We start from the raw sequence: 17,761 nt of genomic DNA, 5'->3' as shown, positions 1-17,761 counted from the left end.
CGAAATAAAGGTTATACAGCGAAATATTAGCACGAAATGGTGAAGGAAGCTATTCTGGCATGATTTTTTTTCATTTTTTCCACATGAATTTCAAACTGGTCTTATTTTTTATGCGTTATTTAGGTGCTTAAGTATGCTAGAATAGCATTTTTATATGAATTATTGCGTTTTTAACAGTGGATATGTTTTATTTCTTCGAAAGAATCAAATAAATATTTATTGATGGCTTGAAACACTGAGTTCGAGTATTTTTTTGACGTAGGACTACGTCTTTCATTTCTATTCCGGGGTGTAAAATCAAAGTTTCGAAAACGAAAGCGTTACGCTGGAGACCGAGATTTTGAGCTTAAATAGCTCCTAAACAACTGAACGAAATGGTATGATAAACACTTCAGTCGAAAGATAAAATGTCTACGCGTTATATACTTGTTACTTTTTGGTTCAAAAACTTGTTTCAGTAGCCTTAAAATTGCTTTCAAAACAGGTTATTGAAATTACCAATCTGTATATAAGGGAGCGCTGCTCGGAAATCCACTCAGTTATAATTGAACAGCGATTGAGGTACCATCGCAAGAATGAATGGATGTTTCCCTAACACAGACTTCAAAACCATGGAGCCAGGGGAAATCGGCATTGCAAAATAGATACAAGCAGCGGGTACTTTTGTACTCGTTTGCGTTTCTGCAAATCAGAATGTTTCCCTAACACAGACTTTAGAACCATGGAGCCTGGGGGAATCGGCATTGCAAAATAGATGCAAGCTGTTGGTACTTTTGTACTCGTTTGCGCTTTTGCAAATTGGAATGTTTTCCTAAGACAGACCTCAAAACCATGGAGCCATAGGAAATCGGCATTGTAAAATAGATATAAGCAGCGGGTACTTTTGTACTTGTTTGCGTTTCTGCAAATCGGAATGTTTCTTTAACACAGACATCTAAACCATGGAGCCAAGGGAAATTGGCATTGCAAAATAGATACAAGCAGCGGGTACTTCTGTACTCGTTTGCGTTTTTGCAAATCGGAATGTTTCCCCAACACAGATTCCGAAACCAATAAGTTGGGAAGATCGGCATTCCAGATCTCGGCAGTACTTTTTATAATCCCATGCATTTTTACACTCCGGAATGCGTTTTGCTAACACGGTCTTCAGCTTGGTTATTCAAGACTGCATGTCCCTTCATGTCGCCAGCTCACTGAACTTTTACGCATACCGTTTGTTGATTAGGCAAAATGTTGATAACTATTTGCTGCGATAACCACTGCCATATTGAATGAATTGACCTAAATTGGGATTTGTTTGCAATTGAAGTCGTAAATTGTTTCATTCATTCACTAGTTTAATCAATAGCTTTGCGCAGCGGCGATATCGTACCCAATGAGGAACATTCGAAGTGCCATTATTGCTATTTGAAAAAAAAAACAAATAATTACTAAGCTAACGACAGTCCTACGTCGACCTTGCGGTTATATCATAGGTATAACCCATCCATAGTTTTTTCTCAAAGTTCTGCAACATTCTTTTTTTTTTCTTTTCCTGAGTAGTGGTCTTATTGTGTTATCTGACACTGTATATCGGCCCGTACCAAGGCTCAGAATTTTCAAATCCAATCAGGTAATAGCTGCTTCATAAGACAGAGTAAATGCTCCGCATTACCCCATCGTAAATAGTACTCCTATAACTTCTATCTAAAAAAATAAAAATAAAATATAAATAAAACTTAACCGCCAAATTTGTTGGTAAGCGCAAAACTAGGGAAAGGAATAGTCCGATTTGAGCTGTATTCATTTTATCATATTTTCTGTATCAAACATTTCCATGTTATTTCGGAGAAACATGTTATTTGCATGTGATTGAAGACTCTTGAACGAAAATTGTGACTGAAGATAATTTCATATTATAATGACGAGTTTTGGTAGAAGTACTAAGAAATTTTAAGTAAAAGAAAATTGTAAAGGATCAATTAAAAGATAGATCAATCAATGAAAAGTTCTGCGATTCGTTTAGTAAGAAAAGGTGTTTGAAAGTTTTGATAACAAAAAATCCATTTTGGGAGGTACAAAGTTTACTGGGTCACCTAGTATTGAAGAAAAATATACTGAACAATATTAGATATGCATAAACCGTTCGGTTTTGATGGGCTCTACCAAAAAATAAGTAGTCTTTCAAAAATAATTCAGATATAACTATAACTCACCTGAGGAAAAAGAATGCAGTACACCAAGTCAGAACACATGGACCTGTTAAAGAACGATAGAAAATTGTAATATAAAACATCTTCATGTAGGACACGATTAAATACACCAAGTATCAATTTCACTGCAATTTTTATCGAATCGAACAAAACTACAAAATGAAATCTGGTGTTTTTGCTTTGTACACTTGTTGTTGTTTATGATTATTGCTCTTTATTGCGTCTTCATTGTCAGATTATGTAGAGACTGTTTTAGTAGAGCTGTTGATCGAAAACTTGGATATTCTGGTACATAATTCTCACTACTTGATTCATCAATTCGGAGTTTTCGGTACAAAATTTTTGCAATTTCATAATAGAACATAGTAGAACACGGTTTTGTCTTCGAAATTATCTTTCACGATGTCGCAAAAAACGCATAATGCCACCTCTGAATTGTACTCACCATAAGCCATAAATCGAGGGTATCGTTAGTGCCATGATAGTGGAGAGTATGCCCACCACTAGAATCGACACACGCATCACCCAGATGATTTCCATTTCGGAGGCTCGTTGCCGAAAAATTAACCGATACACATTACGTGCGAACATTGAGGAGGCCGATAATACTGAAGAGTCTGCAGAGGACATAACGGCGGCGGAGACGGCTCCCAAGCCGAAGAAGGATACGAAATCTGGTGTCAAGTATTGTAACACCATCGGAAGAATCATACTGGTTTCTTGAGCGGTTAGCGGCCAGGGTCCCTTGTAGTCAGTTTCATTCCAAGCTGTTTGACAAAAAAAAAATAGTTAATTTCAGAACACACTGGGTTGAATTGTAATGTCATTACGTGTAGCTTTTGCTATAGCTCCAATTAGTACTGGAGGAATTGCCATCAATATGCATCCGAATGCTGCAACATATGATAGAATCTGGGCTCGCCCAGCTGTTTTACTAGACAGCACTCGTTGAAAGTATACCTAAATACATATAGTAACAATAACACAACCGATTTCTTTAAACCGAGTAATTCACCTGCCACGGGATGCCTCCGAAAATCAATAACAGACCATAGTCCGCATAGTACCAGTGATAACCTTCGCCAATTTCGCCGATCCAGTCCACGTCCATCGACGACAAACTCTTGACGTGATCGTTGGTCCAGGCGAACGGAATGCACATCCACAATCCGATGAAAATGCAGAACAGCTGTATGACATCGGTATACGCCACCGAGTATAACCCTCCGAAGAGGGTATAGAATACCGCGATACACGCTGACAGGATAACCGAAGGCTCCTGTTCCATGTCAATGATAACGGACAGTGTCGCTCCGAGGGCGGCCAAAATACCGGCAGCCCAGAATACCTCTCCGCAAAGAGCTGGCAAAAACAGCAATCCTCCCATCCGCTCGCCGAAGCTGTCCTGCAGCGGGTCCAACATGGTTATGTAACCTTGCTTTCGCATCGGATTGGCGAAAAAGATCCCGCCTGTACCGGAGTACGCAATTGAAATTTATTTTAACGAAATAACCAAAGAGCACAACAGAATAAAACTAATACTCACCAAAAACTAAACTAAGTGCGTACCCAAACGGTGCTTGGCACCAAACCAGTCCGGATGTGTAGATTGCTTCCGCCGTGCCGTTGATATAGCCTCCGCCAACCCATGTCGCTAGAGAAAATAGGATGAAACAATATTTATGTTTTAGTGATATTTCAATGCTACAGAATTCTAGCTAGCGGTCGAACAGACTTCCTCTCATCCCAGAAAATTTATGAAGCGGCGTCATCACATGAGCATTTTATCTTATTTCAGGGAGGGAAACCGCAACCGCAAATGTTCGCTGTTGTATTAAACAAGGGGAAATTTTCTCGGAGTACCATATGAGCTCCGTGGTTCCCGGAATAAATCGCCACAGAAAACGACTGCAACAGAAACCACCGCTTATAAAATGTGTAGTAGGCTATAAATATTGTGGCGCGGTATTGTATTTCAAAACAAGAATTAACCGGGCAAACGTATCGCCCCAGGCAAACGTAACGCCCCGGGCAGACGTATACCGTCCGACGCTCGCTAGAGCTCGGTCGGACATTGCTAAAGGATCGTATCCTATGTTTCAAACTAACCGGGCAATCAGTGGATCCCAGGTTTGCGTGCGAGACACCGCCGCTTCCGACGGCGGGTCGGCGGTGGACTCGGATTGCGTCATCTTGGCGGCATGGGCCGCCTCGATTCCTTATCCTCGCCAAATGGGGACTTCGTCCCCATTACATTGTCCTCAGAATAAATTTCGAAAAACGAGAACAAGAGAATAAATTTATAATAGAAATGTGAGGCACATGATGTTTTTCCCGCGCCAAATATTTCTAGCCTACTACACTTTTTCTAAGCGGTTGTTTCTGTTGCAGTTGTTTACTGTGGCGATTTATTCCGGTCACCGAGCTCCGTATAAATTTGAATAACAGAGGTAGTTGTTTCTCTGGAAAATGACGTTGTTCGATTCGATCACTTTCATTACCATATTCTTTGTATGCAGAATAGAACAACAACTGCTATCCTTATACATTAAGGTGAAGGTGGAAGCTAGCCACAAATGGCTGCCACAATTGCGCTCATTTCTTTCATCTCCTTCCCTCACCCCTCGCCAGAAAATCAATAATTTTTCGAAACAGTGTGAAGAAAATGATCGTGTTCCCACACTTCCCATCAAGTAATATCAACCAAACTCTAATCGATTACTCACAAGATATTAAATTTTCATCTGCTATCGCATTGTATAGTGAAAAACGTCGGAAAACTCGAGCTAGTGCTCTGAAAGTTAAATTTTCATTTTTCAATCTTCGGCAATGGTTTTGTTTGTATTGGTGAAAGCATCGTTATTTTTTCGACACTGATGCCAGACAAAATCATCGAAACAGCTATAAAAACCACTCAATAAAATGTTATTCCTGAGTAATAGCGTTTCATGTCATGAAAATCAATAGAATACAATTGTGTAGATATCAATACAATTATTATTTTTACGTTTTATGGGTCTATAATGTAAGTTTTAGCAACTTCAACATTGGTTAAGTAAATTGTATTGCAGAGCTCGGAACACTGCCACGGCTGCCTATGCTTTTAAAAACAGAAAACGGAAAAGTATTACATTCAATCAAAATGCCACGACCAAAGAAGAGAAGGGTTAAGGCTCTCCAACGTGAATATGTGAAAACAATACGATCAACGAAGGAAAATAATGAGGAATTATCAACATCGAGTTACTATGAGGAAGAACTTATTAATACCAAAAGAGCCCCAATTCGCATGTGTTATAAATTTGCTCATGTTACGCTCACGTATAATCAGAATTTTACTTCATATGCAAATGCACCTTCTATATGTATTTATATTTGCAATTGTTCATCGGAACATATCGTTCATACATTTTACTTTAGTATTGAATTGTTATTTTTTTCCAAATGTATTCAAAGACTCGTGTCAATGAAGCGCCACACAGTCTGATAAGTGAATTGATCTATTTTCGTGTGCTTTGCTCTTCTCTCACAAACACTATTACCCCATTTTTACACGTGGGTTTACATATACTACTACAATGGCTAGCTTCCACCTTCACCTTAATTCATTCATTCTTTGTTTTAAGAAGCATTGAACTTTGCAGTTCATTCGCCTCTAATCCATATACTTGATTTTCAATTTTTTAGCTATTGGAGGCATAAGGGGGACCCCAGTCTGAAAGGTCGAAAAAAATCGAATTGTACGTGGAACTACGTCTAACCGGAAGATGTAGGAGGTAAAATGAAAATCTGAATACATCTGAATTTCACAGTGGTATTGAATACTTCAATACCACTGTGAAAACAATCGTAGCAAGCCACCGCGCATATCGTTCTTCCAAAGCAATCGAGAAGAAAAGAGAAGGAAAAAAGACGGGTGGGTGATGCCAGGGACATAACCGGAGTGACGTAGGGAACAACTTTTGTTAAATATATTTTTAAATATATTGTCTTTTTCTGAAGGCTTTGTACTTAAATATTCAACGCCGGACATGTTTCGGAAGGAAGAAAGGTAAAGGATTATAGAGATTTTGAACTTTAGCAGTTCATTCGTCTCTAGCCTAGAAAAAGGCCCTTGGAAACTTTACTTTTTTCTCATATTAACCTTCATCCTCATTCGATCCTTCGCCGTCCAGCTCGCCCAGCTACGAAATGATACATAGTTCGTTAGGCCGCTCCTTAGTAATATTTCTATACAATGCAGATGTAACGTCAGTCAATTTTCAACATCAGTTATCAACCAAAGAAAGCAATTCTTACTACTGAGAAAGATCATTATTGCCATCCTGCATGCAATGTGTTGTAATTTGAAGTTATTTTCAATTCGGAAACACTGCACGAACTCATGAAAACTGAATGATCGATCTAAAAGACCCCAACCACCAATAAGTTCAAAAACAAACTCTTCCCAAGCATCAGTTCATATAGTTTACTGACGTGGGACTACCTCTAACCGGAATATATGTAAAACCTCTAACCGGGGTAAAATGAAAACCTAAACACAGAACATGCAGGAAATAAATAAAGATTTCGAATGCTTTTTACTCGAATATTTTTGACTGGATCGGAAAGATGTTTACATCAATTAATAGGGAATATTTCTACGCATCTATCGCAACTATTAAAATGTTATTTTTCATTAGATAAACAATTGAATAACTGTAAAATGTTAAGCGTTATCTAAACGCCCCAACTGCCTTATTTTGATTCGCCCGATTCACGTTTTCCCTAACATAACCATCAAAACCAAGCAGCCTTGGAGAAATTGGCATTGCAAATACATCAAAGTAAGGGGAGCTTTTGTTCCCACCGAAATGTGTTCCCTAACAGATTTCAAAACCAAGGTGCCTGGAAGAAATCGGCATTGCAAATACATGCAAATCGCAACCATGTCTGGACGTGGCAAAGGACGAAATGTTAAGGGAAAAGCAAAGTCCCGCTCAAACCGTGCTGGCCTGCAATTCCCCGTAGGATGTTTTCACCGATTGCTCCACAAGGGAAACTTTACTGAGCGCGTTGGAAGTCGCGTTGAAAATCTAGGTACCGAACATGAGGGAAAAAATTAAAAGATTTCGAATGCTCATAACTCGAGCATTTTCTAATAGATCGCTAAGATGTTTACATCAATTGATAGGAAATATTTCTACGCATCTATCACAATTAATAACATTTTATTTTTCTTAAGATAAACAATTGAATAATCGTGAAATGTCAAGCAATATCCAAACGCACTATGTGCCTCATTTTGATTGGTTCAATCTGTACTTCTCAAATGGGCCCGACCAAAAGGAGCAACCAGAGTAACACCGGAATATAATTTGAATACAAACAAAGAATTGTATTGTAAGCCACTCCCCTTGTTGGCGGTAGAATGAAATAAATAAAATTGTTGTTGCTTTCCAATTTATTTTCTACGAAAAAGAGCGTCGTGAATTAATCCTGTGCACTCATTTCGTGAATCCGGAGTTGTCACATCGGGACATCGGTAAGGTGCTGGGAATCGTCCAATCCACCTTCAGCAGAGTAATAAAACGATACTTTGAGAACCTAACCATCGACCGGAAGGTGAAGAACGGCAAAAATGGATGCTCCGTCAGTGAAAAAGATCACAAGCGCGTAGTTAAGCAGTTTAGACGTGATCCGAGAAGTTCCGAGAAGTTCGGTCCGGGATGTCGCCAATAAGCTGAATTTGTCAAGTTCATTCGTCCAGCGGACCAAGCAGCGGGAGGGCCTGCGTACATACAAGGTTCAGAAGGCTCCTAACCGCGACGAAAGGCAAAACATGGTGGGGAAGACGCGAGCCCGGAAGCTGTACACCGAAATGCTGACGAAGCCGCATTGCCTGGTAATGGACGACGAAACCTACGTCAAAGCGGACTTTCGTCAGCTGCCGGGCCTGTTGTTCTTCTCCGCAGAAGACAAATTCAGCGTTCCGGAGGAGATTCGCAAGCAGAAACTATCCAAGTTTGCCAAAAAGTACATGGTGTGGCAAGCGATCTGCTCTTGCGGAAAGCGGAGCGCCCCCTTCGTGATGACCGGCACGGTAAACGGGCAGGTTTACCTTAAGGAGTGCCTACAGAAGCGCTTACTACCACTATTGAAGCAGCACGAGGGCCCGACCATCTTCTGGCCGGATCTCGCTTCGTGCCACTATTCAAAGGACGTGTTGGAGTGGTACGAAGCCAACGGGGTCACCTTCGTGCCAAAGGAAATGAACCCGCCCAACGCGCCGGAGCTTCGCCCAATAGAGAAATATTGGGCGATTATGAAGCAGGCCCTCCGGAAGAACCCAAAATTTGTCAAATCGGAAGCGGACTTCAAGAGAAAATGGATTTCTGTTCAAAAAAAACTACAACCTGACGTTGTATAGAACCTTATGGACGGGGTAACGAGGAAGGTGCGAGCATACGGGCTTGGGCTCGAAGTATGAATAAAAAGAAAATGCCAAAAGTTGTTTAATAGTTTTTATTTTACTGTCTAAAATTTTCAAAAGGATCGGTCTACTGGGCGAATTTCTACAGCGTTTTTTCCGTGATGCAATTTGATGTGACACACCCTTTACGAACGGCGACTTGAGCAGCAGGAGCAGCGGCAAGATTGGCAAAAGCGTTTTCAATTTTGCTGCGATCATACACTAAGAGACTCCGTATACTGCAGATTTAATTATTGTATTTTTGAGTTTGTTGGTGGTTGGGGACTTTACGATCGATCATTCAGTTTTTACGTATTCGTGCTCGGCTTCCAAATTAGAAGTGACGTCAAAGTGCAATTGCCAGCCGGATGAAAATAAGAAATTTCCCAAAAGCGAGAGCTGTGTTCATTGTTATAGCTAGGGGAGGTGGGGATAATACGGACATGTTAAGAAAAACTTCAATTATATCTCTGGAAATTCATGTTTCCCAAAACTTGAATGGAGTTTCTTGCAATTCAATATACTGTTTTTCAACGTTTTTTACTGAGATTAAAACAGACCGAAAAGTACAACTTTTTTTAATGGGGGGAATATGGACAGATTTGTAATACACGAAGCGTAGAGGTTTATCGTTCGTGAGAGGAATAATTTCATCCAACCAAGGTCATAACTCATCACGAATGTCTATTAAATGATGAAAAAATCGAGTTAATCCATCTAGAAGTGGTATTGTGCTTTTCTGCAGTATAAACGGACAGACTCTCAACTATTTTGCTTTTGATTCCAATCAGCTTCCAGACAGTCCATCTTTGGCGATTTGATTTCCGTTCACAGACGCAGGACATTCTGTAGGAATAGATAAAACAGTCTTTTCACAGTCCATCTCACTCCCACTGGCAACTGTCCGTTCCACCCCAATTATTTCAATAATTTACATTTTCCATTCAAAAATGAATTTACTTTTCCGTACATACCGAATATCGCATCTCTGTTAACTCACAAACCGAAATATAACCAACAGCGAATTGAGTTCTGATATTAAACCAGCCGCTAAAATTACATCCACATGATTTTGCATGATTGCACGATTTTCGGTTTTTGTTTCCCTTTTCCAATTGTGATCAGTATTCATTGTCGTAGGGTGGTTTAAATATTATAGGATAACATGTGTAAGGTGTTCTAACTAACAGAAATCTGAAATTCAAAATATAACTATACACATCAACCACCTGTTCATATTACCCGCACTTCCCCTACCACCAACACAACTGATTTCGGATTGCGAAAGATGCTGAACAGTATAATTTGTGAATTATTTGTTTGGATATGACGGTTTTGGTTGGAGAGTAATTTTGCCATCCCAAAACTACTCGAATATTTGAAAAGTTATTCAAATTGACAGCCGTAAAAGGAAATTAAGTGTGGTAAAAATAATTCATTATTTTCGTGAAACATAATAAGATTTGAAATGAGACGCATTTCATTGGGCTTCTCAGTCGGTTCGCAAAATACTTTTCTTGTATTTATTTCTAGTCAATGTGTTTCCTACACCAAAAATTAATCTCCCATCTTGTAAAGATTCGATCTGTTGCCAAACTGTTATCTTTTCGATGGATTCTCACGAGAAGATGACAGAGAAATTCTGGAGTATCGAACAAGTCTCTATCGCTCCCACCTTTTATTTTGAAGAAATGGCTTGTGAGGAATTTTAGGTATCGACAGTTTCCCCACCTTTTATTTTGAAGAAATGGCTTGTGAGGAATTTTAAGTATCGACAGTTTCCCGAATCGATGAAAGCCGATATGTAGTGCGCTATCCAAAGCATGAAATGTTAGCTCTATGATCAGAGAGTCCAAATCTGTAGCAGTTCGAAAAACGATTTTCTAATAAGGTGATTTATTAGAAAATCGTTTTTCCAACGATCCTGAACTGAAGAGAAGCTATTATAAATTTATGAAAGAGCATACTTCTTTGGGTCACATGCGCCCTGTTGTGGATGACGATAATAATGAGTTACCTACATATTATCTTCCACGTTACCCGGTTGTGAAAGAAACCCTACCATTAGACTACCAAAACCCGAGTTGTATTTGACGGTTCGAAGAAAACGTCAACAGGATATTCGCTAAATGACGCGCTGTGTGTAGGGCCAGTGGTACAGGATGATCTGCTGATTCTAGTGATACGATTCCGAAAATTTTATGACATAGAAAAAATGTACCGCCAGGTGCTTATCCATATCCCGATGATACCCACCTACAGCGAATCTGTGGCTGACAACTTGTTCTTGGGACAAAGAAGTTCCTTCTAATCTGAAGCAAAAGTGGGAAAACCTCTAACATCAACTTCCCCAGCTATCAAGCTTCCGTATCCAACGATAAGCCTTCGTTTGTAATGCTGATGTCCAATTTCACACATTCGCTGATGCATCATACTTGAAACCCTTGATATGGAAAACATAAATTCCTTATACTGGTTCTCTTCCGTGGTTCTACGATGGCCTAAATCTCCTCCACACACATGGAAAACCCTTATCGACAATAGGGTTTCAGAAATCCAGACCACTACTAAAAGTACCCAGTGGAATCATGTAGCAGGTTCTGAAAATCCTGCTGATCATTTATCTCGCGGAATGAATGTGGAAGAATTCCTTCAAAGGTCTTTTTGGAGAAAATGACTAAGGCATGGCTTTCTTATCCAGCGGAGCTTTGGCCTATAGCAGAGCAATCCGAATCGCCCGAAGCAGAAAGTGAAAGCGTTTTATTGAAAAAAAATGTACGTAACACCTCAGTTCGCTAGCGTTGCAAATATGGTATCACAGAGATGTTCAGAAGGGCACAATCACTAACTAACTTGAACATGAAATATTTATGAAGGCGTGCTTCAAGTTCTACTAGATAGCTTAATGCTTTTAATATAGTTTCTACAGAGTATTCCCCGAATGAAACCCCCCATGGAACTATTCCCTCAGTGGAACTCATACATCAGTTGTTTGCGTGTGTTGTGCTCTGACATTGAGAAAACTTGAGTTTCAGTAACTCAAATTCAATACTCAATAAGCAAGCTCAATTATCACATCCCAATCACAGAACAATACTCACCCGTCATTGTGAAGATGCCGACAAATAGTCCAATCGATCGTCCAGCGAGCATAACCTCCTCCTCCGAATCATTGCCAGCTTCCTTCTTCCGGCCGGCCCATATTCCGACTGCCAGAATCAGGATATAGAACAGAACGATACTGATAACACCGGCGATGTTAATCATCTTGGAAAAGCTTTATTTAGCCTCTGTCTGTTGATGAGTGCGTCTTTATTGCTGTATTGATGTCCGCAACGTTTCCTTTCCTCGTTTCCGCCAACTGTCGCGATCCAATTAAGTTGCAATTTATCAATCTAATAACATCAACCGAGATTTGTAGGACTGACCACGTTGATGGGATTTGTCTCGTTTGTATCGCTGACCAGAGCGTTTAGGTATGACAGAATGAGGGAATGAGTATTATTCTATCAGGGTGAACTGGACGATTTTTATTTCGGTGGCTTAATAATACTTAAAGCTTTGTGTGGGATCAAAAGAGCGTGTTGTTGATTTTTGGTGATTTTTCCACTTCGTTGTCTTTGCAATGACTACCCTTCGGGATGTGTTGATGCTGCCATTTGTCGTTAAGTTTATGATTTTGTTTTCGAATTTACAGTGGCCGCCTGGAGGAGAGTCGTTGGCTGTTCAGTTTCGATTATAGTAACAGGTATTCCAAATGAAACGATCAAGGTTTTTTCATTCGCTCTCTAGAGACCAGCCAGAGGATGGAGGATGATTCTGGAAAGACATTAAGAAGAGATACTGTTACGCAATGGTATTCATGCTAACAAATTGAGACATTTCTAATGACATGTTCAATATGTACAACACGTTCTGTGCAAAAAAAGTCTCCACAAAGCATTGTCACGTCACACAATCAACAAGTTGTATTAAATAAGAATTTCACCGTATTGTAGCCTGGCTCATCGAGCGACGCTTACTACCGGGGGAACGCATTTGATTTTGCTATCATAAACTTTTGATTAACTCTATGTATGCATCTGTGTACATATACCAACGCTACCATTCTCGATCGTATTGTGAGATTTCATGTCCTTTTCGGTTATTTAGATCCGTTTTTAACGAATCGGAATTCACCATCCTCGATTCCAAAATGGCATCCGAATACGATATTCGACTTCCGCTGGTACACCTGTACACAATACTCATATCATATTGATTTTCCATATTTTTTGTCATTCAATACTATTATCGGCAAACCCGAAATCTAAACAAGATTATATTCTATATTCTGGAATCTACGTTCATCTATTGTTGACAAAACATAGAAGAAAGTTCATTTGTATGTTTTGAAACGGGACTGAAATTAATTAAATTAATCAATAATGCTCTACAGTCCGGAACAGCAAAAAGTCAGGTGTTGTCACTTCACAAAAGTATTTGACTGACGACAAGCCAATCTAACTATAAAATATTCCCCAACTGATGATTCCTGTAGGATTCCTCGTTCAATTTTGTGTGATTTATACTTGAAAACGTAGAAAAAGTGTTTGCAGTGAGTCGAAATGTTATCACGTTACGCTGGAATGGATCGTATACTTTTCGTGACGTGACAACAACTTCTTGAGACAGTTGATACTCCTCTATATGTGGACCGATCTTAAACAAATCTTGTGGGCTGTTGACCCTCATTGCTTGCTCAGAGGAACCCAAGTATAAAAACGTTTGAAATTAGGTTCATCTGATAAACTAAAAAAATGTTCTATTTTTGTGACTTGACAACGCTTCAAAATACCGATTATTCTCTCCACTATATTTATCTACGGGAAGAGATGAATACAGCAAAATACAGGAGGCTAAAATCGGACCATCCCTTCTTCGGGTTTTCCGCTTACCAACAGATTTTGCCTTACATTTTTATTTATATAGATATAAGATATGGAAATGCGTTATTTCGCCTGAAAATCCATTTCCACTTACGAACAAAGATCAATTTCGATAGCGCAAACATCGAATGGACTAACAACGCTTATTATGATGTAATTTGCGAACATGTGGGAATTCAATTTTCCGAATTTTCCGACCTTCCTTCAGAGTTTTCCGAAAATTTTCCCGTTTTTCTTTCCACTATATTAATCTACGGGGAGAGACGAACACAACAAAATAAAGAAGGCTAAAATCGGACCATCCCTTCCTCGGGTTTTCCACTTACCAACAGATTTTGCCTTACATTTTTATTTATATAGATTAGTGCTCATTCAAATAACGTTTTCAATTTTCTCCTAAAAATAGATTTGAAGTTTGGTTTTTTGGCGCCTAACCTCATGGAATTCCCCGAGAAATCCGGAATTTGAAAAGTGTATTGACGAGAGTATATATTTTCTGTGAAGTCTCACTCAAGAAGAACGGAAAGTGGTTATCAATAATTGATGAATAAATAAACATTTAAAAGCCAGTATTTCTCGTTACTTCCCCATCGCAGCTCGTTAAGTTCATTAATCTTTATTCAGGAATGAGCTAGGGAAGCCAAACAAAACATCACAATTCACGGAACGACATAATTTATTCAAATGCAAATCCATTTAATCTATTTTTATATCGGTACCATTGATCCATCTCTGGAATACAACTTTCCCCTCGGAGACTGAGAATGTTATCTAAATGTACAACACGAATAATTTCTGTGGAAAGCCTCAATGCGGCAACATATGACGTCCTAGCTGGGTGCCAAAATTGAATAACCACTGATTGATATGTCGTTCTCTTCCTCTCTTCCTGACCTTGATGCATCGTGATATTTTACCATCGCATTATCCTGTAATCCGCGCTCAGCGCCAAATCATGTTTTTTTTCCAAACACAAATGACATTACTGCTTTATTGAATTAGTTCTCGTGGTTCATTGATTCCATGGGGACACACCCCATCTGAACTTTTTTTCCAGTTGAAAATGATTGATAGCGTAGGTTAATTTTAGACGGTAGGATTCAGATGAGTACATTCTGTATCATCAATTGTGCAATTAGGATGCGATGTGAAAGTGTGATGCATGGGTATGCTTCTGTCGTCTGTTCGCAACTTCATACTTAACGTCTGTAACAAGCAAGAAACATGGCGGAAATGGTCCGACGAACAAATATCACCCCCATAAAAATAACCAATTTTTAGAGGATTTTTTTCTTACAATTGGAAAAACCCCTCCAGTATCTATCGGCTGCGATCCAGTTTTGCTAGTAACTGATTCACTTCTCAAAGAACGAATTTCGTAATTCGTCTATGTCAGTGATTTTCAGACTTTTATGGGCAAGAGACCCCTTTTCCATAATGAAGTGCATAATGGGCTCATGGTAGGAAAAAATGTACTCCGTCCTCTGTCCTTTATATTTACACTAGAGCTACCAACCGGTAAAAATGATCGGTTATATCATTCGTTCGCAAGATTTTTTTATTCAATTCAATATTTTTATTGAATTCAATATTTTCTAATAATGTCACGACTTTCTCTAAATATATTTCATTTCTTTCACAATTTTTATATTTTGACAACTAAAAATCACACTGGTCAAAGTGGTCAAAAGGTTTGGTATAAATAGGTTTGTAATAGCTGTCAGTAGTTCTAGTGTAGAAAGATGTCATTTCTACTACAAATCTCGATTCAGCAAGCGAGCAGTCAACAACGAGTGTGAATGCTGATGCCACCCAAAATTGTTTTGCTCGATACAAAATCCGAGAGCGAAATCACTTCGAAGAATCGAAGCGAGTGTATGTAGCAACGCGAATTCGTACTATTTCGCAGCAAAAGCTTGTTCTATCTGTTTTCGCTTTTCACAACTGATTCCGCGTTTCTTTCTGATCGGTTGGCGGAAAAAAAACGCAAAAATTCGCGCAAACTTTTCTTCATTGTGAAAAGCGTTGAAAAACAAGCTTAACAGTCGATTTCGTTAGTAAATCCGGGTTCAGACGGTGCGAGTAAGCATACGAGTCGGTCTAGTCAGTTACTGCAGTGCAGCTACTCACACCGTTTGAACACATCATGCCAGTTAGTGTCATGTGTGATCCGGCGTGCCAGCTACTTCAAAGTTTTTTGAATTTACTCGCACTCGCATCCCTCAAAACGTCCAAAACAGAATTTAGCTTTCGAATCAGGGATGCCAAATGTAAAGAAATGTCTCTATTTTTAAGATATTTGAAAATATGCGAAGATTGTTATAGACTTGATGATTGGAAAAACAAATAAAACCTTCAAAGTTTCTAAGCCAAATTATTCTTGAGAGATTCTATAGAATCATTATCAGGCACAATTTTCATTCAAAATTCACTCACAACTTGCAAAAAAAATTACGATATTCGAGAAGAAAGGCACATCAATATCGTTTTTAAATTTCACTCTTGCAGGTATAGCATCCCTCATGAATGTATCTTGGCGTTGTATTTTTGGACCAATGAAATCCAACAGTGTTTCTATTTATTCAGGTGTTTTTCTCATCCCCTCTCTGTACTCTAAAGGATTATCATCGTAGAATTCCTTCAATATTATATTTGTTGCTCCATTTCCTTGCATCCAATTCCTGGCCTTTTGCTTTTCTGCTTTTTCGGATAGTACCTTCAGTACGAAGAAATTCAGCACAAAGTATTTTTATACACGGTCAGCGTGTGTTTCACGACAAAATTGTGTAATGATAAATGCAACTGAAAACCTGAGACGAAAACTGCCAATAGAGAAGTCGATTTCGGATCAATGATCTGTCAAATTCGGACCTGATTTCTGTTTCTGATGTCATTTGATGTACATTTGAAAAATCATCTGGCATCTCTGGTAAGCCAATACTGTAATATCTAGTTTCTTGTCAGCAGCTCACACTGTGTGAACAGACAAGGCGAGTCAACCAATCGTCAAGCGAGTTTATCGGCCCAGTAGCTGCTCACCACTGTCAAGTCAGCTACTAGCAACGTATTAAGGGGCCTTAATGATTTTTTTTCCTGAACGCAACGCTGAATATCAATCATTTGACCAAAAAGCTGTCCAAACAGGTGTCGTGAGCTTCGCGTGTATGGTTTAAGGGGGTATTATAGTGTAGAGGCACGAATATGGGGCGTTTTTACGAGCTCCGAAAAAATAAAACAAAGAATATTTTTACTAACCATTATATCATTATTTGTTTATCTATGTTTTAACAATAAAACAAAAATTTAACGGAAAAAAATTTCATATTTAGAATAGTTGCAAGCTGATGAAGTGAGTGGGCTCAAAAAAAAAAGTTGTGCCATGGCGTACACGGTTCCAGCCGCTCTGGTTATCCTAAACAAAAACAAAATCGAACAGATTCTGAATCAGTAAAGATACCGTTATCGCATGTGTCTCAATCACAAGTAAAAACATGTTTTTTGACAAAATGGCGTTTTTGACAAAATCGGTTCACTAGAACTTGAGATATCGTGTACGCCAGTTTGAAAAATAATAAAAATAGTTTTTTTATATCTATTTTTTTTTCTAAGCTTCTAAACAGCGAAAAATGAACCCATTTCTAACAAAAATGACCGTCATTATGACAATTTTTCGAATTTTCAAAAACCCCTATGTAACGCTTTAGGTATTATCCTAAAGTTTCAAAATAATCACTGGAATTCGTTCTGCGACACCCCGTTACTTCGGAATCGAGTCCACCAGCAAGGTACCGATTTTCAGACAGTATATATGCATCCGCATGTCAACAGCGTAGTAATCATTATTCATGCACTCAAAAAGTGGAAAATATATCTTCAAATATATCTTAAACAATAACCAAAATACCCGAAAACTTTACTTTCTTCCTAATATAAAAAACAAGGGGTTGTATCCGAAACACGACCGCTTAGGACGTAGAACAACGCAATTTTTTTTTTAATTTGTTGGTTTATCATTTCGGATATTATTTGCGAATACGTCGAAAATTTATAAATCACTCTTTAGTAGAAAGTTCTGGGGACCCTGATAAGGTTGAATGGCTTGCGTGGTTTTGTAGAATCGAGAAATATTTGCGAGAAGCAACAATTCTTTCATGCCTTTGCGAGAACAATACACTAATTGGTCACATGTC

The 17,761-nt window shown here is 38.8% G+C and overlaps 1 protein-coding gene across 2 annotated transcripts in view; it reads right to left on the bottom strand.

The window, feature by feature from the left end:
* LOC129766022 (high-affinity choline transporter 1) overlaps positions 1 to 17,761 on the bottom strand; it is a 58,973-nt gene that overhangs the window by 21,871 nt on the left and 19,341 nt on the right. For both annotated transcript variants that reach the window (XM_055766485.1, XM_055766487.1), the window contains exons 3-8: positions 11,745 to 12,462; positions 3,739 to 3,846; positions 3,208 to 3,662; positions 3,023 to 3,152; positions 2,638 to 2,959; positions 2,196 to 2,238 (exon numbers count right to left, since the gene is read on the bottom strand). In XM_055766485.1, coding sequence (XP_055622460.1) covers positions 2,196 to 2,238; positions 2,638 to 2,959; positions 3,023 to 3,152; positions 3,208 to 3,662; positions 3,739 to 3,846; positions 11,745 to 11,910 — 1,224 coding nt within the window. In that variant the 5' untranslated portion in view covers positions 11,911 to 12,462. The remainder of the gene's footprint in view (positions 1 to 2,195; positions 2,239 to 2,637; positions 2,960 to 3,022; positions 3,153 to 3,207; positions 3,663 to 3,738; positions 3,847 to 11,744; positions 12,463 to 17,761) is intronic.

The sequence above is a fragment of the Toxorhynchites rutilus genome, chromosome 1 (assembly GCF_029784135.1).
Source record: "Toxorhynchites rutilus septentrionalis strain SRP chromosome 1, ASM2978413v1, whole genome shotgun sequence".
In the NCBI taxonomy this organism is placed as follows: Eukaryota; Metazoa; Arthropoda; class Insecta; order Diptera; family Culicidae; genus Toxorhynchites; species Toxorhynchites rutilus.
The sequence above is the reverse complement of the archived record's forward strand: the minus strand, read 5'-3'. Positions and strand labels throughout refer to the sequence as shown.